This window comes from Sceloporus occidentalis, unplaced genomic scaffold (genome assembly GCF_023333645.1).
Source record: "Sceloporus occidentalis isolate IW3139 unplaced genomic scaffold, rSceOcc1.0.p SCAF_2, whole genome shotgun sequence".
NCBI classification, from domain to species: domain Eukaryota; kingdom Metazoa; phylum Chordata; class Lepidosauria; order Squamata; family Phrynosomatidae; genus Sceloporus; species Sceloporus occidentalis.
Genome location: NW_028316982.1, coordinates 99,511,942 through 99,537,432, shown reverse-complemented (window position 1 = coordinate 99,537,432; position 25,491 = coordinate 99,511,942). Strand labels below are relative to the sequence as shown.

The 25,491-nt window shown below is 40.4% G+C and overlaps 1 protein-coding gene across 4 annotated transcripts in view; it reads left to right on the top strand.

The window, feature by feature from the left end:
- The window catches only part of LRRC20 (leucine rich repeat containing 20), a 103,356-nt gene that overhangs the window by 17,732 nt on the left and 60,133 nt on the right, over positions 1–25,491 (top strand). For all 4 annotated transcript variants that reach the window (XM_089510421.1, XM_089510422.1, XM_089510423.1 and 1 more), the window contains exon 3: positions 6,866–7,015. In XM_089510421.1, coding sequence (XP_089366547.1) covers positions 6,866–7,015 — 150 coding nt within the window. The remainder of the gene's footprint in view (positions 1–6,865; positions 7,016–25,491) is intronic.

Below are 25,491 nucleotides of genomic sequence, written 5' to 3'. Positions count from 1 at the left end.
CCATTCAGCTATTGAGAGCCCTGTGCTGCATTTGCATTGCAGAAATAATACAGTTTGACACCAGCTTAACTGCTATGGCCCAGTGCTATGGAATCTTGGGATTTGTAGTTGTTGTGGCATCAAAGCTCTCTGATAGGGAAGGCTAAATATCTCACAAAACTGCAAATCCCAGATTTTCATAGCATTGAGCCATGGCAGTTAAAGCGGTCTCAAACTGCATGGTTTCTGCAGTGCAAATTAGTCTCTAGAGAGCCAGCAATGGAAATAGCCCTCTTCAGGCCAATGTGCAGCATCTTGCTAGTCCTTCTTATCAGTACTGAGCTCCTCCAGGGCCAGTCCAGAGGCTTTATATAGGATAAAGCCCCTTTAGGTTACTGTGTATGCTAGCACATAGGGATTTGTCTGTCAAAGCTACACTCCTTTGGATGTATGCTTTCAATTACGTCTGTTTTTGTTAAATTCTAGTGAGCTAACTAATGGTTGCTGTTCTAATCACTAATTCTCTGTGTTTACTTTTAGCTGGACAAGGATGAATCACAGGAAATAATTGATATTGATACCTCCCTTTCTTCCAAGGGAGACAAACATAGGTAAAAGCCACTGCTTAGGCTTCAGGAAGAAAATAACCAAAGTGGTCAACATCATAGCCTAATCATCCTTTTACAGAGCCTTCTGGAGTATTTCCCCCTACATTGGGTGACCAGTAGATTAGCAGGAGCATTTGATTCCCAGTAGGGGCAACAAAAATGTTCTTACTATCCAAACTATGCTACTGAAAGCTGGGAGAAAAAACAAGAACTATTCTTCATGTGAAAGGTCTGTGTGCTTTCTTCTAGCATTAAAATCAAATCCCTATATGCTCACATACGCAGTAAGCTCATGGCACACACATGCTGGTGTTTTGCACCTAATTCTGGACGATGGGCACTAGGTTTCTAATTACACTTATTTGCATTTTGCTTTCATTGTCATGTCTGCCAAATAAGACTGTTTGCATTTGCCATGAGTTTTTAGCAGTTTAAATGGTTTATTGAAGACACCTTTCCATCTGGTGAAGTGATTAAGCTAATTTAGAAACAATAATTTAATGCCCAAGCCATATTGGGGGGAGGGAAAGGAGACAATACTGTAGCACAACATTAGATAAAGCAGTTACCAGATAGGAAACAGTATAATCAATTTAAGACACAATAAATTCAAATTCCAAATTATCATAGCAAGCAGTATTTGCAGCTCTGCATAGCATATCCAGATTAGCCGTTAGTTTAAGTGCTGGATAAAAGGCCTGTTGAGATGTATCATACTCTTTGATCTGGCATGGTGGACATTTTTTTTTTTTGGGGGGGGAGGGGGAGGATTATGGAGGAGTTTGTGAAACCATCTCAGGGCTATAGCAGAAAAAAATCTTCTCAGTCCATGCTATGAATGTTTAGAGTAGTAAGCATGTGCAATAATCTGTTTGCTAGATCTCAATATATATTAAGGTATCTGAGGGCTAGTCTACACAGTGAAAATACTCCTCATTCCAGCTGAATAGAATGTAATCCAGACACATGTGATTTGTGGGGGTTTGTGATTTTTGCACACACCCCCACCCTGAAACTCCTTAAACTGCAGGGGAAAAAACTTCTCAGTTTTTATGGGAATACCCATGGAAATCTGCAGAAATGCACATTTTTGCACATGTAGCTGTCTGTCTGCTTTGCATTTTTGACAGAGGGGAGGGTGAATAGATGTGAATTTTCACAGGAAAGTGAAGACAATTAATCGACAATGCAAATATGTGAAAATCTGCAGCAATGTGCAAGTACACTTATTTATCAATTAGCCCTGAGTGTGCACCTTATCCTCTATATATACTGGATCAGGTTGTGATGTAGGGTTTATCTTCCCGTCACCCTTCATAGTCTGTTCAACTTCTCTCGTCTCATTTAGAATAAGTTTTGAGGATGTTCCAGCCTTCCCCCATGACTCTGCTTGGTACTGAATAGTGATATGAGTTACTGTTATATTTTGTTGTGTGCCTTCAAATCTTTCTGACTTATGGCAACCCTATCACAGCGGTTTCTTGTCAGGTTTCTTCAGAGCAAGTTTGCCATGATCATCATCTGAGACTGAGCGTGTGTGACATGCCCAAGGTCACCCAGTGGGTTTATGTGGCTGAGCCAGAATTCGAACTCTGGTCTCCAGAGTCCTAGTCCAACACTCGAACCACTACAACACACTGGCTCTATAAGATTCTGCCATAAGATATGCTTTATTGATGGTAAATGGTGCAGCAGATGGTATACAGTGGATAAGCATTCCAGCTTTTTCACCAATGGGATCCAGCATCCCCTCACAGCCTCTGGGCCTCTGAACAACTGATTTTACCCAGTCTATCCCTGTCTGGCAATCTAGTTCTATGGCTGGCTGTAGGGAGGCCCTGGGCTTGGGTTAAGGGCAAAGTTAATAGAAGATGGATTCCCAAGGGTTACATAGTGCAGAAGCAAACAAAGAAAATCAAAGTATGCTAGCATGACCCATCTCCCCCTAGGAACACTGTACAAACAGTGCTAAAAGACAAAAAACAAACAAACAAACATTCCTCTACTTCAGTGGTTTTCAGACTTCTCACCTTTGCATCTGCATTCAGACAACATGCCCCTCTGCTTGATGCAGTATATGAATAAAAATATTTTTCTGTTTAGTGTGTGTACTTTCATTCACACATTAATGTATATGCATACTGTATTTTAATACTTTAGGAAGTAGCTCTCTTGCCTGTCCCTCAAGCAGAGGCTCTAAGCACTGTCCTTGCCTTTCTCTTCCCCTCCAGGACAAAAAGGTTTGGAGAGATGAGAGATCAGGGTCTCCTAATCTTGTGCCCTCCCTTGAGCAATTCTTGCACCACCATCCCGGCAATCCCACCCCACAGTTTGAGAACCACTGCTCTATTCTATTCCCAGTGATCATACCTTTTTTCAGCATCAAGCTTGTCAACCTAAAGCAAACAAATATTGATGAAAATATGAAATACAAATTAACCCTTTTTATGGCAAAGTTCAAAATATTTTTTTAAAATTTATTAATGCAGGGCTTACCTGACCTGGTTGTTTTATATTTATATGTACATATTGTTAGTTTGAACAGTTTGCTGACACATGTTGAACTACCTTTATTTTTTGTGGTATAGGAATCTATGCCTATCCTTTCCTCTGATACTAAACATTCTATTAAAGAAATAACACCAAGGAGCACATTGACTTGGTTAACCAAGGTATACCTATACAGATTCTGGGTCCTTTCACACTCCACAAAGCGGAATCTGTTAGCTCACTAACAGTTACCCATGTTAGAAAAACATAGATCTATAGGTTTGGCCACTAAAATTTAATAGTATAAAGTGGAGGCTGTTGGAAGATGGATTTTGGAAGAAGCTCTGAAGTGGTCTCTAGAAGTTTCAAAATGTTTCTCTTTACTTATGCAAGGTTTACTTGACCTGATGGTTTCATTTCACATGTGCATTTTGTTTGTTTTGGATAAAAGATTTGCTGAAACATGTTGAGTTGCGCTTTTTTGTGATGTAGGATCCTATCCATGTTCTTTTCATGCCATTTCTACTTCAGGTAGCAAATGTTATTACACTTGTCCTTCCACATTAGCTGCAGTTAGGGACACAGGTCCCCTGTGAAAGGGCGGGGGGAGAGAAACACAAATAAATAAATAAATAGTACTTTTTTAACTTGAGAGAACAACTCTCTAGGAATTTGACCATAGAATCATATTGCAGGAACTACAAATGCCTAGAGAAGTGTTTTCTCTAGGAATCTTTAGGTCCTCCTCTGCAACTCTATGATCAACTTCCAGTAGAATTTCTTTGGAGGACCTAGAGATTCCTAGAGAGAGCATATTAATCAAATCCACAAAAGTTAAAACTGCAAATGTGGAGGGCTGAATGTATATAGAAGTAATACCCACGAGCACATGAACTTCATTAACTTAGATGCCAGTGTTGTGTAGTGGTTTGAGTGTTTGACTACAACTCTGGAGACCAGGGTTCAAATCCCCTCTTGAGCACAAAAACCCAATGGGTGTCCTTGGGCAAGTCACACTATCTCAGCCTCAGAGGATGGCAATGGCAAACCCGCTCTGAAGACACTTGCCAGAAAAACCTTTGGGTTGCCATAAGTCAAAAATGACTTGGAGGCACACAACAACATTAATGTACCACATTTACAGTAACTAATTCGATAGCCATCTCTCTCTCTCTCTCTCTCTGAGCACAACAGAAAAAAGTAGCACTTTGCAGAGGAAACAGATTTTTAAACTTTCATGTTTAGATCTTCTGAGGAAGTGGGTTGTGTAAACCTATGAAAGCACTCACCCACATGTTGGAGGATAGATTAAGCAGAGAGATGAGGAAACATGAGCTTCTGAATACCTGTTTTGCAGCTTTAATGGCTGTAGACTAAAATCCTTTATATTGTACTGTGGTTCATAATTATTCCAAAGTAGCAGCCTTTTGCCGGACACTTTCATACACTGTACTTAATTTTCATTTTGTGTGTGAAGGTAGGGAGGAAGGGATGCTCTAAGTAAAGATATAGCTTCCCTGCCCCCCTCCAAAAAACCCCTAGCTACATTTGAGAAGAACAATGTTGGAATTACCTAGGGTTATAATTGCAGATTGCAAATGCAAATGAATATGGACCATAATTATGTGATTAACCACCTGGTAATTGTGCATAGACTAAAGTAAAGCATTTGCTACTTGCAGTGAAGTCAGGGAAGTTCATGAGCAATTTTGTGTCCCATGCCAGCCTGCTGTGAGTTATTTTTTTATGAAAGTGGCCTTTTGACATCCATTGGTTCAATTCTAGTGTATTTTTGAAAGGCAATCTATACTTGGTGGAAGATCCTGTCATTGTGAGGGAAAGAATTCCTATACAGAGAAGGGAATACCTATATATCTGGCTTCTGTGCTGACCAATATATTAGCATCTCTGAATTATTATTCATGTGCCTTTAAAATGCATGCAGTACTCTAAATTCAAGTTGTTAATTTAACCTCATTGAACTTACTTGTGATGGAATAGGAGCATATTTTGATAAAGGGATTTCTACAATAACAAATTGGCTTTGCACAGATTTTTCAATGTTTCCTGTAGTCATCCATTGGGAAGGTGCAACTCGTACCACTCAGTCCCCGACCCCCAATGGATATGAAAACTTTCTGAAGCCTCAAAAGTCAAGAGTAGGATCATTCTGTTGAACTGAATACTACCTTAAATCACAGCATCTGAATATATATGTTTATTATTTATTAGTTACTGCCTTTATCTCTGCTCATGGTGGCATAAATGGCTCTGCTCCCCATTTTTCCGCACAACAATTCCACTTTATTATCCAAGTCGTCACTGTTGACTAGGATCAGATCTAAAATAGCTGATGCCCTACTTGCCTCTCCTACCTTCTGGACACTGACGTTGTTGGCAAGGCAAGGCAAGTGAGGAATTGATTTGACTATAAATTGTAGGCAGAATTTGATTTCCAGCAAATATCAGGATAGTTGAAATCTCCCATTGCTGCTACCTTTATATTCTGAATGTTCTAGGAAGGCATCCGTGTGGTCTCTAGTAGCAGATAACAAATGTTCATTGATCAGAACAGGAATCGTTGTTGTGTACCTTCAAGTCATTTGTGACTTATGGTGACCATAAGGCGAACCTGTAAATGGGTTTTCTTGGCAGTATTTGTTTGCCTTTGCCTTCCTCTGAGACTGATAGAGTATAATTTGTCTAAAGTCACCAGTGGGGTTTCCATGGCCAAGCAAGTTTTTGAACCCTGGTCTCCAGAGTCATAACCCAATGGACAAATCACTATACCATGCTGGCTACCTGCATTAAAAGTGTACTTCATATTCATGGAGGGCATTACTACCTTAACATAATACCAGAGGGGAGCGAAAGGATAAACACTCACCCTCAGCAAAATTTACAATGATGTTTGGAAATAATTCATTAAAAATTTAATTTGTTACTCCATATTTGTTAAAATTTCCTCCAACAATGTAAAAATATTCTTTATATCACTGAATGATAATAAATTTCATGGTTATAGTAACAACTAACATTTCACATTATTTTCACTTGTTATTTTGAGTGGAGGCTGACCCATTTTTATCATTTTAATGATTTCATTTGATTTTTTAAACACTTAAACTGAATAATTTACTAACATGCTATTAATGATAATTGAAACAAAGAATAATAGAATCAGAGTTGGAAGAGACCACAAAGGTCATCCAGTCCAACCCCCAGCCATGCAGGAACTCACAGCCAAAGCTCCCCCAACAGTTTGAACAACGTTAACAATTATTTAATGTTAACACGTGAACACAAAACACTAATGTCTCTAAGTTCTGGTTCTTTCCCATGTCTAAGTGCTATACTCTTTACTTTTGAACCATAATCTGAGGGGTGCAGTAAAGGTATGAGTGGATGGTCAGAGCAGAAAGAGACTTTTCACAGACAATCTATAAATAGTCATAACCCCCAACTTTAAATAGCACTGGAGCCCTGAACATGGGGTTACTTGAATTAACAATCAGAGTGGTTAGAATGTCCATTAACCATCAGAATAAAAAGAGCTTACTTCAAAGAAGTAGATTTTCACAGTGTGTTGTGATTTTGAAATGAAGGTGTTGAGTGATGAGGGTGAATCTCATTCAGTTGAAAACAAAATCCATAGTCCATGGGGGGGGGACACCCCTCAGATCCTTAGGACAGATAATTAAAATGTGTTGTCTTAGATCATAATACATTATTGCCAAAGAAAATTCAGCTTTCTCTCTTCCCTTCTTTCTTCTGTTGTTTTGTTGTAGATCTTGCAGATTGCAAACTAATGACCTTCCCCATTGCCCTTTACAAAGTTATGAGGCATGTTACAGAAGGCATTCATCTCATCACTCTGGCCAATAATGAGCTGAAGGCTGTGACCAGCAAATTCATTACCACCTTTAGCCAGCTGAGAGGTAGGTATGCATCTCTGAAGATAACCATAGAAACAGAAATGTCAGTGTTATTACAATACACCCTTCACATGTTAGATCACAATTTGGACATCTCTCATGGCTAGTCATTTTGTTACTTGTTATTAATGGCTTCTCTTCCAGTAATAAAGATGATAGAACTTCCATTAAAAAAAAGAGCAAAACCTTTTCTCCCTAAAATAAAGTGCCCCCATGTCTTGTTTTAGAGGAGAATCTTACCTTCAAGAAGCATGAGTCTCCGGTTTCTTAGCAGTAGGGCAGGCTCTTTGGGAGCTGCATGCAAGGCGTGAACACTATGCTATGACAGGCATTTCTAGGAAGACAGTTGTTGGGTTTCAGAATAAGTTCACTTTTTCTAGTAGTGATATTGATTATATTTCTGTCTTAGACCCAAGTGGAGATCTACATGCATTTTTCATTATTCTGAACGCTGCCTTGCAATATGGAGGGCAGATGCTTTGCAGAAGGACCATAAATCACCCAAAGGTGTTCAGCTTTCTGCTTTACCCTATTTCACTTAATTTATTGAGCAAAAACAATATAACTCCATAGAACTAGAATGGAATAACTGCATGATCTAAAGCACCATTTCATCATTTCAGTAATTGCATCCATGAAAGGGATTAGAGATGTGTGCTGCAGGCTCATTCCCTAAAGCTGTTGCCTCCCATATTTACTGGGAAGAACTGAAGGGAAAATGCAACCATGCTCCCCTAAACACAATTAAAGCACTGTATGATTGAGAACTGTACCTTAATAGAGTTCCTGATCACATGGACTTCTGTAATCAGATGAGGTTATATTTTTATCTTTATATTTTCCCAGTAAACAGAAGGCTATAACTGGAGGGGGTGCAGTTGCAGAGTATGTTTCTATTCATGTTGCATTTTGAGTACAATTTCTTGAAAACCTGAGTAGTTTTTTTTAAAAAACTACAAATGTAAGGTAGTTCAGAAGATGAAAAAAAAATCCTGACCTAAATTTCAGTTGGTCAAGGCTTACAATGTAACATAGGCATAGGATTAATACAGAACACAATGCAAATGGTATCATATCTGGTAATACATGGATAAACGATCAGCTGCCAAAATTAATTTCCTCTCCAGTATTGCAGTTCCATGGATTGAAATGAATTTTGCAATCTGTTCAGGTTGCTGAAAGGTAGTGAAAGAACTGGTTGAAAGGATGTATGGAATAATGAAGAATTAATATATTTTTTTGTTCCTGTTCAGTGGACTGAATCAGACTGCCATGTATAAATAAAATGAGCACCAGAGAAAAATGACACATCTAGAAAGTAATGAGGCTATAAGGTAGCTCTTAGATATGATTTAATAGATATAGAAAAACAAGCCATCCAGTGTTGATAATGAATCCTAGCAGAAAAGGGGTGATGGAGTAGCTAACCTAATAACTATCTAGGGCAGAGATGGGCAGCTATGATTCCCATATCCCCATTGACTATGCTGACTGGGAATTGTAGGCCAATAGCATCTGGAAGGCCTTGGTCAAGAGGCTTTAAATCAGGTGAAAGATATGAACATATTCTAGTGGTAACCATACAAGCTTTCATGGGAATATATAAAATTGTTTGTATATATTGGGTATATATACTCCAAAGGGTATATATTGTTATATATACCCTTTGGAGTGGCCTGCAGCCTTCCCTTTCCTATCCAGATCAGAGCCATGGAAACTACATGCTGCACTCCCAATCTGGCCTTTCTGCAGCACAAAAAGAAGCTGCAAAAAGGAGCTTCTTTTGCACCACAGAAAAGGTGCCCTAGCTGTGGTGGCTTTTCAGTGCTTCTTTGGTGCAGCACATGTAAGTGCTGCTCTGAACACACAGTATGACGCTGCCCGCCATCTAGTGAGGCATGTGGCGTCAGGGTGCAGTTGGGGAAGGCAGCATGCAGACACCATACCCCCATTCTGCCCCAAGGCCGGAGTATAACACCGGGCTGTAGAGGGCCTTAGTGTCATGTCCCTATAGCTGCATCTACCTAAATGTTCATTGCTAAATATTCAGTTAATGTTCATCACTGGTCATGTAAATTATATCTGTCTTGGATTTGTGGAATGAAATCATTTCTAGAGTCATTTTAGAACCAATGAAAGAAATAACTGATCATGACTTTCCATGAATATTTAACAGCATGATGGTTATGAGTGTTAGCTGAGAAGTTAAATCTTACTTCTACTGCTAATTAACTAAGAGATAAATTATACTTCACAAGCAGATATGTTGTCAAATGTTTCTTCTCTTCCTCCTTTTACTTTTCTTGCCCTTTTCCCAGTCTGCTTACAACAGGTGAAAGAGACATAGCTAAAATTACACAAAATACAGTGGGCCCTCCTTATCCGCGGACTTGTCATCTGCAGATTTGAGCATCCGCAGATGGCAAGCCCGTGGGGGGGGGCAGAGGAGGAGGAGGACAAAGGGGTGGGGTGGCGGGAAGAAGAGGAGGAGGAGGAAGGCACTGCACAGCAGGAGGAGGGGGAGGAAGAGGAAGGCGAGGCGTGGTGTGGCGGGAGGAGGAGGAGGCAGCTTCTCCAAAATGCCATCGTCTTTAATGGTGGAACAGCAGTGTGGCCATGACACCATTGTCAATGGAACTTGAGCATCCATGGATTTTGGCATTCATGGGGGGGAATCCAGAACACATCCCCACGGATACCAAGGGCCCACTGTATTATCCATAAAACCAGTTTACAAACATAATTGTTGTAAACAACAAATAAATAAAAAACAGATAGATAGTACAGATTCAGTCTCCCCTATCTGAAATGCTTATCTGATATCCAGATTTTGGAATATTTATATATACCTAATGAGAAATCTTGAAGATGGAACCCAAATATAAACATGAAATTCATTTATGTTTTGTATATGCCTTATACATAGGGTTGCCATATCCCGCCCCCCGGCGGGACAATCCCGGTTTGGGCGGTGCCATCCCTGTCCCGGTCCGGTTTGGCGCCCAAACCGGGACGGCCCTGCCCACCGTGGCCACCTCCACCGCGGCGGCGGCTCCAAGGCCTTTCTGAGGCCTGGGACGGAAAAGGAGGGCAGCGAGGCCTGAGGCGGAGGAGGCTGCAGGGAGGCGGCGCCTCTTGGGCGCAGCCGCGCCAACCTCCCCGCCTCCCTGCAGCCTCCTCCCTCCTTCCTGGCCTCCGCGGGGGCCAAGAAGGAGGCGAAGCCCCAGCCATCGCCGCCGGCCTCCCCCCTCCTTCCTGGTCCCTGCGGGGGCCAAGAAGGAGGCGAGGCCGGGGCGATCGCCGCCAGCCTCCTCCCCTCCTTCCTGGTCCCTGCGGGGGCCAAGAAGGAGGCGAGGCCGGGCCGCCGGGGCGATCGCCGCCGGCCTCCTCCCCTCCTTCCTGGTCTCTGCGGGGGCCAAGAAGGAGGCGAGGCCGGGGCGATCGCCGCCGGCCTCCTCCCCTCCTTCCTGGTTCCTGAGGGGCCAAGAAGGAGGCGAGGCCGGGGCGATCGCCGCCGGCCTCCTCCCCTCCTTCCTGGTCCCTGCGGGGGCCAAGAAGGAGGCGAGGCCAGGGCGATCGCCGCCAGCCTCCTCCCCTCCTTCCTGGTCTCTGCGGGGGCCAAGAAGGAGGCGAGGCCGGGGAAGAAGGAGGCGAGGCCGGGGCGATCGCCGCCGGCCTCCTCCCCTCCTTCCTGGTCCCTGAGGGGCCAAGAAGGAGGCGAGGCCGGGGCGATCGCCGCCGGCCTCCTCCCCTCCTTCCTGGTCCCTGAGGGGCCAAGAAGGAGGCGAGGCCGGGGCGATCGCCGCCGGCCTCCTCCCCTCCTTCCTGGTCCCTGCGGGGGCCAAGAAGGAGGCGAGGCCGGGGCGATCGCCGCCGGCCTCCTCCCCTCCTTCCTGGTCCCTGCGGGGGCCAAGAAGGAGGCGAGGCCGGGGCGATCGCCGCCGGCCTCCTCCCCTCCTTCCTAGTCCCTGCGGGGGCCAAGAAGGAGGCGAGGCCGGGGCGATCGCCGCCGGCCTCCTCCCCTCCTTCCTGGTCCCTGCGGGGGCCAAGAAGGAGGCGAGGCCGGGGCGATCGCCGCCGGCCTCCTCCCCTTCTTCCTGGTCCCTGCGGGGGCCAAGAAGGAGGCGAGGCCGGGGCGATCACCGCCGGCCTCCTCCCCTCCTTCCTGGTCCCTGAGGGTCCCAGGAACGAGGCGAGGCCCCGATCCTGGCCTCCGATCGTGGCGGGGCCCAGGCGGGGAGGGAAAGCCTCCTTAAGTGGAGGCTTTCCCTTGCCGCTTGGCCTCCGCTCCCCGCTGCGATCGCGGTAAAATGTAGGACAGAATTTTCAAATGTAGGACACACTGTTTGTGTGTCCTACATTTGAAAATTTTGTCCTACATTTTTCCCGGTTTCGAGGTCCGGCACTATGGCAACCCTACTTATACACATAGTCTGATGGTAATTTTGTGCATGAACCATAGCTTGTGTACGCTGAACCAGAAAGCAAAGGAGTTACTATCTCATCCACCCATGAAAACATTTTGGATTTTGGAACATTTTGAACTTCTGAATTCAAAATAAGGGAGACTCAACCTGTACAGCATAATTCTGCAACCTGTACAGCACAATTCTTCCCTTGAGCAGTCAGTCTTCAAAGTCCTGCTGGATTAAAAAAAAAAGTGAGTTTTAACCTGCCTGAAGAAAGATAGCAAAGAAGTGCCAGTATAACCTATCTTGGAATAGTGGTTTTAATAAAAAGGAACTTCATGAAGCTTCAGTTTTGAGTGGAAATGCTGCAAGGAAGGAGGTACTTAAACTTTTACCCTTCCCAAGCTGTTTCTTACCACCCAAGCACACAAGGATTCTTCTGGATGGCTTTCTGTCCACACAGACATTCTTACCCAGCCCTCTGAGGTTATATCTACACTACAGAATTAATGCAGGTTGACACTGCTTTAACTGCCATGACTCAATGCTGCGGATTTTCAGTTTTGTGAGATAGCCTGTTCTGGTGCCACTACAAACTACAAATCTCAGGATTTCATAGGATGGAGTCATGATACTTAAAGTGGTGTCAAACTGCATTAATTCTGAAATGCAGCAGCAGCCAGAGCCTGACAGGTAGAAATGACTGCTGATGCGAACAGTTCTAGATCACAGCTGAACAAATTTTAAGAAACAAGTAAAGCTTCCACTCAGTTTTTCAAAGATGGCAGTCTAATTTTGTGTAATTACTACCCGTAGTACTTTTAAAATGTATTTTTATTGAATGATCACAGGCAAACATTATGTTATGCCATGAATTACATTAGCAACAGTAACAGTCCTTGGGTGAGGTAATAGAAGATAATAGTTCTGTGTTTCAACAGGTGAGTTGGTATTGGAGGAAGTCAGCACTTAAGAGAGAGGCTGTAACAAAATGAGAGATCAGATTGCCATTAATAGATTCCTTTCCAAAAACGAACTGTGACCCTTCACCTGAAGTATTTTAGGGGTTGTCAGCTATTTTTTAAAGTGCTTTGAAATAAAATCTCTGTTTAAACTATCACAAACAGCAAACTCTCTGTCAGAGAGAACCATTTTGATTTTTCTTTTTAAGAGTCAGAATAGGATGCACTGAAGGATGCTTTTTAAAAAATATATATTATGCACAAAATATTCTCAGATTTTGAACAAATACACAAACATATGGTACATTTCTCTTACACATTCTCAACACTAACATATCTACCATTTCAATTTCTTTCCTCATTCTAATATCTTCCAGACCCATATATCTACATTTCTTATACCTTATACCTTTCTTTACCACTTCTGTCTTTGTTGTCTTCCTTGTCTTAAACCTTCCCCCATTATCTGCCCTTTCTACATTTTTCTTCATTCCTTCTATATTCTTCCAAAAACTTCCCTGCTTACTCCTACCTTCATCTGCACATACTCATACTGAGGGATGCTTTTTAATGAGTTCTTGCTGTTATACTCAAGGAGACAGTCAGTTTCCTAAGACCACAATGGTTTGTGACACTGAAATCTAATAAACTAGCTGAAAAGCAGGGAAAAGTTATTTAGTTTTATGTTTCTTTAAATTATGAGCCATAGGGGACGTGCAGAGAGATACTGTTGTAAAAAACAACAACTATCTACCTAGTTATTCATTAAAAGGAAGGAGGGGCTTTTACATGGGCTGTGAAAAGGAGATAACATTCCAGTTTGCTTACTGAATGCATTGACAATTCAATTATTGGAAGAGGCTAATGAATGTTAATCTGTAATCAGCCTAACTTAAACTGGCCTGTCAGTTCTTGTTTACACAGTAGGTACCATTATTTATGCACCCATTGAGCTTTGAGTAGGAGTTTGGGAGAAGCCAGAGAGGTAATGATGTGTTATGATTTATAGACCAGGCAGAAAGTGGAACAGAATAATGTCAGGGGATGATTATTTGGAGGCATTGGGCCTTCAGAATCTTGGCACTTGATTTATTCAGTTGCTTGCTGGGGTCTCAGCAGGTATTCAAGGTAGGAAGTCCTTTGTTTTCAGTTCCATGATGTCTTGAAAACTCTCAAGTATTTTTCCAGAGGGGTTGGCCTTGTTTATTAGCAATCAAAAGAAAATATATTGTTGGAAAAGGTGCTTTATTTTTGCACTGGTGGCTGTACACATGCATGTGTGGTACATTCTGAATATTGTGTGTTGTATAGTGAACAGTGTTATTTGCTTTGTTATTGCACAGAAGACAGACCTACAGGTGATGTCCTTATTCTTCTCCTCAAAGAACAGTGGTGATGGCAAGTTGCTCATTTGATTTAGCAAGGGAGGAATAAACCTTACCCATGTGTGCCGTTTTCTCAATCTGCCCTGCCTTCCTGATTGTTATAAGCCTTTTGGTGCAAAGAATGTACCTGTGCTGTATTGTCTTTCCCCCACAAGAGAGCTGGTAGCACACCTTTGGAATGATGAGGGAGTTTAGATTAAAAAAAAACACTGTGTTTTGAGAGAGAGATAATAAAATGCCACTTCTCCCAACCAATGTCTCCTTGACTGAATTAGCACTGCCCTGTGCTTCCTTTTAAAACAAGGGTGGACAATTCTGGCACATCCAGGGGTCAGCATTCTGTCCCTTGGTCTACCAAAAATGCCCCAAACCGAAACCAAATGTTACAGAAGTGGCTAGGTAACTAGGGCTGCCCCTATATTTAAATATTAATGCAGTTTGATACTTCCTTGACTACCATGGCTCAGTGCTATGGAATTCTGAGATTTGTCATTTTTTGAGATACTCAGCCTTCTCTGTCAGAGAACTCTGGTGCTACATCAGACTATAAATTACAGAATTCCATGGGATGGAGTCATGACAATTAAAGCAGTGTCAAACTGTATTAATTCTGCAGAGTGGAAGCAGCCTGTGACTAAAACACATGAGGACTCTGCGATTTATGATTCTAAACAGCAATGAAAAACAAAAATGCAAAGAAACAATATATTGATCTACCATTACAGTTCTCAATAAATAAACTTACCATGGTTATTAATGTTATTACATTGTTAGAATTCTTATTGCTCAAAAAGTCCTCAAATTGTTTCCAAACTTTTAGATCGCTATCAGTTGTTTTATCCTTTAAAATCCATGTTAATTTGGCAGTTTGGGCTTATCTGATAACCTTAACTTTCAATTTTTTTTTGTTGTCGGTGCTTTTATCCATTTCCATGTTTGAGCAAACAATATTCTTGTAGTTGTTTATATCTAAGAAGTAATTCATATTCACTATCCAATGCTTTACCCATAATACCCATCAAAATTATTTCTAGTGTCATTGCAAACTATACATTTTTTTTTGAATTAGCATATATATATCTTGGACCAATAACTTTTTGCTTTTTTTACATGTCTACCACATATGAAAAAAGTATGTTCCTTATTTTTCCTTCTATTTCCTTCTTTCTTCTTTCCTCTTGCTTGTTTCTTGAGTGTGAAGTAGATTGTACTACTATATGAGAGAATGAAAAAGAAATAGGTGGAATTCAACTTCTGATTTTGAAAAATAGGCATTTTTTAAAATGTTAAAACAGGTAGGAGAGGGTTACCAACTATTTAGGTGACTTGCTCCTTATGAAGCTATTCAAACATAGTCACTTTGCCTGTCATTTGGGGGATCCAAACATGTGCAGTTTATAGCTTGTACTTGAGATTATTATCAAATGTAAAAGGTATAAAATTGGAGACAATGTTGTTACAGTGCCTTAGTGAGCCCATGGGGAGAGAGGCTGAACTACTTCTTTCAATGTCTGTGATTAAGGAAATATCAGTCAATTCCCAGTTTAGGCCCCTGTAATTAAGCATGAGACATGAAAATGGCAAAGTACCTGGAGGCGAATGAAAGATGATAATGCACATGCACTGTTTTGCTATTGAAGATTTTTACTCAATTATTTAAAAGTCTTCAATGGGATCACTTTGCGTAGGTAAGGGATTTTGCTGAAATGGTCAGTAAAGCTAGTACTACTTTAGTCTGTTCATTTTTCTTATTTCTGCTTAAGGTTTTACCCACCTTTCTTGCTCCCCTTTCTTTGTTTAAGCCCAAGAAAGACAAGATTCTTCCCCCTACAGGTTTCTGCCAACACATTTGCATGCAAAATTATGTGCCAAATTTCATAACCAGTTCTTGCTGTCAAGATCTTATCAATACTCTCAGTCGGTTGATTTATTGAGCCATTCTCATGCTTTTAACATGTTGCTAGAAATCTGTATTTTAAAAAGTACTACTTTGGCCTGTTACAGACTGCCAAAATAAAGCTGCTTCGGGTCTCTTTGGAGGTATGCTGTTTAAATGATGCATGCATCCTAAGAATCCGGAAGCTGCACCAAAGCTGCACTCCAGTGCTTAGGAATAGAGTGTGGCTTTGGCACGACCTCCAGACTCTTAGGACCCATGCATCATTTAAATAGCATACCTCCAAAGAGACCTGAAGCAGCTTTATTTTGGCAGTCTGTAACAGGCCTTTGTTGTCAAAAATGTTGAATGTATTTTTGTCAAAATGCTGATTATATACAATGTAGAAAACGTTTGTAGGCATGTTGTATAGAAGTTGTACTATTCTGTCATTACATTCCACTGACATTTAGGCACCTGTGGGGAATGCTGCAAAGTATGGGGTACTGAGATGCATTTGCTTGAAGGATTTCTGGCAATCTTTGTGCTCATTTAGTGTAGCTAGAGATGGGCACTCAGCATTGGGGTTACATTGTACTCTCCCACTCCTCTGAAATTTGGTCAGCAATGGCAATAAATGAGGGTGGAGTGGAGTTGCAAAAATTTCTAGGTGCATCACTTGCTATCCATGGGTCACAAATTCCCTGCCTGTCAACAAGAACAACATTGGAGGAGCATCCACAGTTACAAACCAAAGAACCTGAGATCCATGTAGAACTTGCATTAGGTATTTTGGTAGTTTAGATGATTCATGTGGAAAGATATTCCCCCTTCCTGTGGAAGGTTATTCCCATACTACACCATACAGAATCTTTACTAATATTTTTGTGCTAAAGTTATTTATAAATCATAATTCTTGTATATCACTGAATGTAATGACAATAGTTGTGACAAAAAGAACTGGAAAAATTAAAACTATATCTTTAAATTACAATATCATGCACACAGTCTAACTGTATTTACATGGACATAGTTTCATGTGGTTAAAGTGAAAAGTTGGTAAGATGCGATGTTTTAAAGAAAATATAAAAAGCTGTATCAGGTAAATATTCAAGATCAGGATTTTCTGTTATGAAATTTTAAAAACAAAACTAAATTCACATGCCCATTTACTCTGTTGCCAATAAAGGATTATTGCAATGGTCCTGTAGTTGCTGTACTCTTTGGTGTTTCCATTTTTAGGAATGGAAATGTATATTGATAACTTTTCATTTGTGGGCCATTGTTTGGTTTTCCATATTTTTTCACAGAATTTAGTGAGAACTGAAGTCAGTTCTATCTCTATACATTTCAGCAGTTCTATTGGCATGTCATCTGTTTCTGTTGATTTACTGTTCCCAATTGCTTGGAGTGATGCTTCTATTTCACTTTCTAGAATTTGGGGTTCATTTTACAGTTCTCCTTCCCATGGGTTGTTCATCCTTTCTTTCCTTTTATATAGGTCTTCTGTGTACTGAGTCCATTTTGTAAGAAAAAACCTTAATCTTGGTCATATGTTATGTTCTTCTGCTCATCAAATAGAATCACCGTTCTTGATTTAAATTTATCTTTGATTTCCTGGGTCTTGTGGAAGAGGTCTCTTGTTCTCCCTATTTGGTTGTTGGCTTCTATTTCTCTGCATTCTCTTTGTCCTTGCACACTAATAACTGAATACAGTGAGCCCATGCCGCCCAGCAATAAAAAGAATGGCACATGCACACGGCGAGCCCAAGCCCCATTCTATCCAATGGGGCTTGAGTATATGCACTTTTTGCTTTACATGGAGGGGGGAATCCAGAACAGATCCCCCACAGACGAGAGCTGACTGTAGTTGTATTCAATGTTCTGGTTCTATTCCTCTCACCCTTTTATTTTTCTTCTCTTCTTTCTTTTATAGCCTGTAGTGTTTTGTCTGTCACTTGTTTCTTCTCTTTTGTTTTGGCTGCAGTTAGAGTCTTTCTCCAAAGACAATAAAGCTTGGTAAACGCAGTCAGAAAAGAGGGAAATCGCACTACAAGTGAATTGTTTCAATCAAGGAAGCTATGGTCCACAATTTGCAAGACCTGAGCAGGACCTTTGATTACTGGGGCTCATGGAAGTCTTTCAGTCATAGGGTGATCTTAGGTTGAAATAATCTTGAATGCAAATAACAACTACAAAAAACATAAGCAATTAAAAGTATTTATTTGAATTCCTTTTTAATAATTGGAAAAGTAACAGAGTACTTTAAAAACTCCCACCATGATGGTAGCAATTTTTTTGCCTCAGAACTGTTACCATAACATATTACCTTTTAAAAGTAAGTAACCAATGCTCTGCCACCAAGCAGCACCTTTGTAAATGACAGGTAAGTCATGAGGAAACAGCTGAAAGTTTTGCTCAGTTTGGTTTGTGGAAATGAATTTTTCACAAAGAGCCCAAAGTGCCAAAATTTGGTAAAAATATTCAACACCCTAACTTTGGGTGGGGTGGGGCAGTTTGAAATTATTCATCTTTGTATGTGTGCATGCAAGAATGAAATAAGCAAAGATTGCCATTCCTACTCTTAAACTGTAGAGAAAATTATGGATTTGGGATGGTGAAAATTTTTATCCTTACTTTTTATATTGTGCATGTGTTTTACAGTCAACTTGAGATACTTCTATCAGATTTTAAATGAGAGAGGGCAATCGAAACCTTTAGGCAATTGTGAGGTGTTCCACTGTATTATGAACATCCCCTTATTCCCTTGGAGAAAGTGGCAGGTGCTGGGAATGCCTTGGTGTTCCCTGCCTTGGTAATGAGTTGTCAATCTTGAGAATTTCGGCCAGTCAATGAATATCAATGTTGGATATAATAAATAAAATAAATAAAAGTTTTATTTTTATACCGCCCTTCTTACAATCAGGGCAGTGTACAGCATAATAAACAGATACACAAAATACAATAAAATACATTAAAATCTACAATTTATATGGTTTATTCTAAAGTTATTTATAACCATATTAAGAAAATATTATTTTTCAGTCCCTGTCAGAGATTTCTTCACTTATCTCTCATCCCTGCTTTGCTAGATAGATTTAGGCAGAGGTTGAGAAAATCACATTTTTTGGACTATACCTGCCAAAACACCTAGTCAGCATTCAGATTCTGGGAATTGTGGGCCACAAGGTAAGGTTTCTATTCTAGATTTAAGGGTCTGGATATTATTTAGAAGCAGATACAGTTAAGTCCTGGGCTGTTTTTAAAATGAAAAGCTACTTAAGTATGGAAAAGCCACAGGGTATATACTCCATTTTGTTGTCAGAATGACTGGATTCCTCCAGAGTATGATTTTGAGCAAGAAAAAGCCAGCTAGGAAACATGTTGTTCTCTCCTTATCCATTCCCCTTCTTCATTGCAGCCTCCAGTCCTGGTTTTAATTTCAGAGAACTGTCAGGTTTCTCTCAGTACACTTGCATGCAGTGTGTAGTTTGTCCCTTATATACTCTGGTTAAAAGACTTTTTTAAAAAGTTACTACCAGTTTACTAGTAGACCCCCTTTTACTCTCCTGCCCAGTAGACTGGCCTTTACTGCACCGCTAACACCCATGGAAAAGTCTTCCATTAAGATGGCAGGACCCATATCTGCCAGCACCATCTTTGCATGGGCATACGTTAAGCCTATACAACAATTATACCATTATACCTTTACCACAGAGATGGACTGCAATTTCCAAAGCCCCCACCAGCTTGTTACTTTGGCTTATGGGGGCTGAAAACCAGTAACATCTGGAGAGCCTCATGTTCCTCACTCTTTCATTTGTGAAGGTGGCCCTAACACCTATTTTTTGCAGTGATTTTTCTCTGGTGGTGGCAACATACATTTAGATGGCACAGTTCTGTAGTCTTCCTGCTTCTCATATTTTTTGTAATTCCCCATTTATATAGGAGATTTCTTAAACTTACTGCTAGTGTTTATCTTTCTTTTTTCATATAGGAATGATTTATTTTCTGCATGGCGTCATTAACTACTGATTTTGTATTGCCTTTGCAACCATTTCAGATTACTAGGGAAGCAGTCATAAATGCATATCAATCAGGATATATCAGATAGGGCAGAAGAGAGAAAAACAGTACGCTTCATCTATTTTGGGAGGTTTGTGGAAGTCATGGTGATTCAGTCTTATATATTACCTTACAAACAGATTCTGTTTATTACAGACAAATGTCAGTCTTAATATCTGTTTCCAAATGAATTCCAATGTAAAGGGAGTTGATAACGACATGAAATTGATGTTTCTGTTTTTTAAACAAGACATCAGTTGCATTTTATTATTCTTTGCTGTTCTTACCTGCTCTGCTTGAAGGAGCAAGTTATGCATGTGTCTACCACTAATTTCTGCATGGATAAATTGCCAAGGCTGTGTTTTCCAAAGGATGCTGCTGTCAGTTGGTTTCTGTTCTGCTGCATGTTTTTTGGCTCCTTCATATTGTACTGTCTGAGTTTTAGCAGACCAAAAAATGGGTGCAGGATTCCACCCAGCAGCTCAGTCCATTATATCTGTGAGACTTGCTCATGGCTGATCAGACATACCGGTAGTTTTAAATAAATGCAATTATACAGCCTTGCTATCTGTTTTATTTGGAATAGATGTAGCTGGATGATAGCCTCTTTCAAATATTTAAAAGTAAACTTTATGACAGAAATTTATAAGAAACAGAGTTGAAGATAGATATTTGTCTTGAAGACAGGGCACATAGTAAATTCAAAAGATGATGGAAAGTTATGGAAGTGTGAGCACAGTAAGTACACTTAATAAGTTAACTGAAAAAAGACATCTTTGGTCCATTTCAGGCATTATGCTCTTTTTCAGAAAACAGATTTGGGGTGCACAAATAGGGAGTTGCCTACATCGGGAATCGTAGGCTGAATCTGTGACTATAGTAGGGCTTGGAGTTAAACTGACTTCCAGATGTTGTTGGACTGCAGCTCACCCCCATTTTCACTAGGGCTTTTGGGAGTTTTAGTCCAACAACATCTGCAGGCTACCCCTGGTGTATAAATTGTGCAGTCCATTGTGACTTAAATTAGTGTAGCTTGTACTCTGTAGCTTTCAAACATAGGTGCACACTGTATCTGTCATAATGTTAAATACCACATAGTTCAAAGTCTGCGTCCCCTCCCACACATTTTGTATACTAGCCTTGTGTGAAGCAGCTTTAAAACACTTGAGAACTGAAGAAGCATTTGAGTGCCTTCCACAAGAGGGTAACATTAGTGTCTTCAGCAAAAAGTATAGGGGGAAAAATTAGAAGCAACTGTGAGCACTTGTCATGATCCCTAGCAGATCCTGCCATAAAATATAATCCCCAACTTTCCTTTCTTCTGTTATGCTATGTCATTATTATTGGATATGATGTTAATATAGTTGGGCTTCTGTATCCACGGATTTGTTATCCACAGATTCAACCACCCAAAGCTTGAAAATACTTTTTAAAAATCCAAAAAGCAAATCTTGATTTTGGCATTTTATATAAGGGACATGATATTACTACACCGTTGTATTTAATGGGACTTGAGCATCCACAGATTTTGGTATCTATGGGGGGGGGGGGGTCCTGAAACCAAATCCTAATGGATACTTAAGGTCTACAATATTGGTTTAGTGGGTTTTGTTGTTTTTGTTTATGGTCATGTTCAAGTAGCATCAGAGGGACATCTGTAATGGGGGGGGGATATGTGTTAGTGGATGGGACATATTGTATTTGTGCATGGTGGGTAGCGAAAGGAATAACTGGCTGGATACTGAGCAATTGTGGAGGTGAGCAGTGCTGTTACTAGCAATTGTCAAAGTCAGTCTCATGGGATCAGGAAGAAATGGCAGGGGTTCCCTACTTCCCAACAGTCCCCCCCCCCCCCCGAAATTTGCTCAGATCATCTCAATTGCTGCGCAGCTTTCACTGTATTCCTTTCTAAGTGCTTACAGACTGTCTGTGTAACAATTTGCTTTAAAATCTTTCCTCTTATTGATGTCAGGCTGACTGGGCAGTAATTACTTAGGTCTCCCCCCCCCCCCCCAACATTTGCTGGGACTTCTCCTGTTTGCCAGGGATTCTCAAAGATTATTGGCAATGGTTCTGAGATTACTTCTACCAGTGCTTTTAATACCCTTGAATGAAATTCTAGCCACAGAGACCTGGATTCATTAGAGTAGCCTGGTATTCCTGTACTACCCTTTTACCTGTTCTGTCCTGCATCTCCCCTACTGCATCATCTGCTCCATTTTCCCCAGAGTGAGCACTGTTTTCCTTTTCAGAGAACACTGAAGCTAAGAAGGTGTTGAGTAGTTTTGCCTTTTCTCTGTTCCTTGTTAACATTTTGCCATCTTCTCACACAACAGTGCTACCGTTTTGTTTTTCCTTTTGCTATGGACATAGCAAAAAAACCCACCTTTTTATTGTTTTATTGTTCTGCGCATTAGCTTTTTTGACTTTCTCTCTCTACATGCTGGCTATTTGTTTGAATTCCTCTTTGGTAATATCTCCCCTTTTCCATTTCTTCTGCACATCCCTTTTAAATCTTAGCTCAGTTGAAAGTTCTTTAGACATCCATTCTGGTTTCTTTAAACACTTCTCATTTTTCCTCCTCATTGGAACTGTTTGAAATTGTGCCTTCAGTATCTGACTTCTACAAAACTTCCATCCATCATTAATTCCATTCTCAGTTAGCATTCCTGACCATGGAATCACACCTAGTATTTCCCTAAGTTTAATGAAATCAGCTCTAAAGTCTAGAATGCCTGTCTGGCTATGCTTGACTTGTCCTTTCCATTGTTTAACCAACCCCAGGAAAACATGGTCACTTCACCCGCCACTTCCGCTCCATCGCTTTTGGTTAGGATCAGATCTAAAATAGCTAATGCCCTTGTTGCTTCTTCCACCTTCTGGACAATGAAATTGTCTGCAAGGCAATTGTGGAATTTGTTGAACCTTAAATTTTTGGTAGAGTTTGACTTCCAATAAATATCAGCATAGTTGAAATCTCCCATTACTACTACATCTCTCCTTTCTGAATATGTGGTCATCTGTTCCAGGAAGGCATCATTCAAGTTCTAAGTCTGTAGTAGACCCCCCCTCCCACAATGACATCATTGTTGTTTCTTCCCCCCTTAATTTTTCCGTAGATGCTCTCAATCTGGCTTCCAGAATTTAAGTGATGGATCTCTTCACAGGTATAAATGTCCATGACATATAAAGGTACTCCTTTCTGTTTGGTTTATTTCTGTGAAACAGATTATACCCCTCTATTACTACATTCCAGTCATGAGACACATCCCACCAAGTGTCAGTGATGCCTATTATATCATATTTGCTTTGCTGTGTTACAAGTTTAAGTTCATCTTGCTTATTTCCCATGATGTTTGTATTAGTGTATAGACATATAAGACAATGGACCATTGTCCCTAGATATCTACAAGTGTTTTTTCTCCCTCTCACTGTTGAGTGTTTGTAACTATTTTCCTTGTTACAAGATAACAGTCAGGCTATTATCTCCAGCTATTGATGAACTCCTGCCCTAAAGAATACTGGCTTTGTCCTCCACATAACTCATTTTAAAGCCCTCCTGGTCAGATTTTTCAAACTCTTAGCAAAATCATTTCTGCCCACTGCTGTGAAGTACAACCTATCCCTTGCCATATCATATTGATAAGACTCTTGTCAATTTCTGATTATGAGCTGATTATGATTATGAGTAAAAAGAGGTTGGTTGTTTTTTTTAAATCCCTCTTGTGGTTAAAACTTTCATGCTCAGTGCCACATTTTGAATATAAATGTGCTCACATATGAGGGGTTGTTGAAAAGTTCTTGGGCTGACCAAGAATGGAATGACCTAGAGCCATAAAACCTCTATGCTAGTCCATATATTAACCCTGAAGTTTGATGCACTTGGCACATTATTTCTCAAGCTTCTTTAATCCTTCCAGGTTTTTTTTTCTGGACTGGTCTGGTCTGCTATCACTTCTGAATCATTCACAAATTTTCTTCCTTTCAAACTCTTTTTAAGATTTGAAAACAGGAAATGGATCAAGAATTGGTGAATAGTCTGCATCAGACCACAAATTCTTCAAAATATTCATCATCTTGTAAGCCCTGTGCATTGTCCTGCAAAAAGAGAACACCTTTCCACAGAATCCTTTGCTATTTTTCCTTCAGTGTCTCCTTTAATTGGCACAGCAAGTTAGAGTAGTACCCTGCATTATCTATTTGGCCTTCTGGAGAGAGTCAATATCATCAAAATACTTGCCTTATCAAGTTGTGGCCATGATCTTTCCTGCTGACCTTTGAGTCTTGAGTTGCATCCACAGTGGATAACCAAAATGCAGCCACTGCAAGTACTGTTGTGACCATGTTTCATCAACTTAGATCTGTTTTGTTTTTGGTCAGTATTCAGACATTTTGGCAAGCACTTGACTGACAGCTTCCACATAGCCAACTGCTTATGAATTATAAACCCAATACTTTACTGGATATTTGTAATATCTCCATAATTGTTTTAGTTGAGATTTGCCAATATGCCAAAATCAGGTCATGAGCATGTTCAACAATTCCAAAAGCTGACACTTTTGAAGTCCTCCCCGAGGGGCACCACTTCTTAATAGCTGAATATGGCAGGAACTTGTCAGTCAGTGTTTGCATCATACACTCATGGATTTCCTGTGGAGTTCTCTTCTTTAGGAACAGGGACTTCATGACAGCCAGGAGTTCAGCACTTGTAAATTCTACACTTTTTGTTGACATGGTTCTATCAATTGTCTTTTCAAATGTCAGAAATTAAAGCTACAATCCTAGAAATTGGCAATTTACAATACAAAAAAACATTCCTTCAAGCTAGAATGACAACATTATGCTCATATTTTGGGATCGGGCCAAGATCTTTTCAGCACCCTGTCATAGATTGCAGAGTGCAGGTTTCAGGAAATTGTATTCTCTTATATCCATCAATGAAGTCTTACCCTTTGATCCACTTTCTTGCTTCAGTAAAACTCTGGGAGCGATATTCATTAGCAAATTAGTGAATTTCCAGTTGGTATCTCCTATGGCCTTTATCTTGGCAAGATATATCTTTGAATTGACATCAAAGGCTTCAAATCCATTCAAGACTTTCTTACATAAAAGAAAATTGCCAAGGAATTGTAGAAGAATGAGGAAACTGATATCCTGTCAAACTATATAGAAATTCTTTAATTTCATGTTTTTTCAAAGTTGGAACAGCACACTTTTGAATGTGCATTTTGATGATCTCAGGACTTCAGACTTTTGCTGTCTGCCTCTTTGTTCTAACCCAGCGTTTTCAAAGCAGGATTGGATGTAAGACTCTGCAGTGAGTTGGCAGTCAATAAAGGGCCCTGTCTTTAGAAGGTATTGAGTTTCTCTTAGCTAAAGTCTCAGCATCCTCTGTTCCCAACTTCGTTAGTGTTATCTTGTCAGTGGCGTTTATAGAAAAGTGTTAGTGAAAAAAGACAGGAGTCATGGATACAAAGCACACAGTGACTATCAAATACTAAACAAAGCACACAGTGACTATCAAATAATATAATGCACCAATTTAATTGGTAGTCAAGTGGTCTTTAAAGCCTCTCTCTCTCTGGAGCAAAAAAACCCCAAACAACCAAATGACATGCCATGTCAATGTGCCAGATCTCCAGCAGTTTTGCCTGGACCTTCCTGTTCCTATCTTTGTTGTTATTCTGTGCCTTCAGGTTGACTCTGATTTAGGATGATCCTATCATAGAATTTTTTTTTTTGGCAAGATTTATTCAGGAGTGGTTTGCCGTTTTCTGAAATA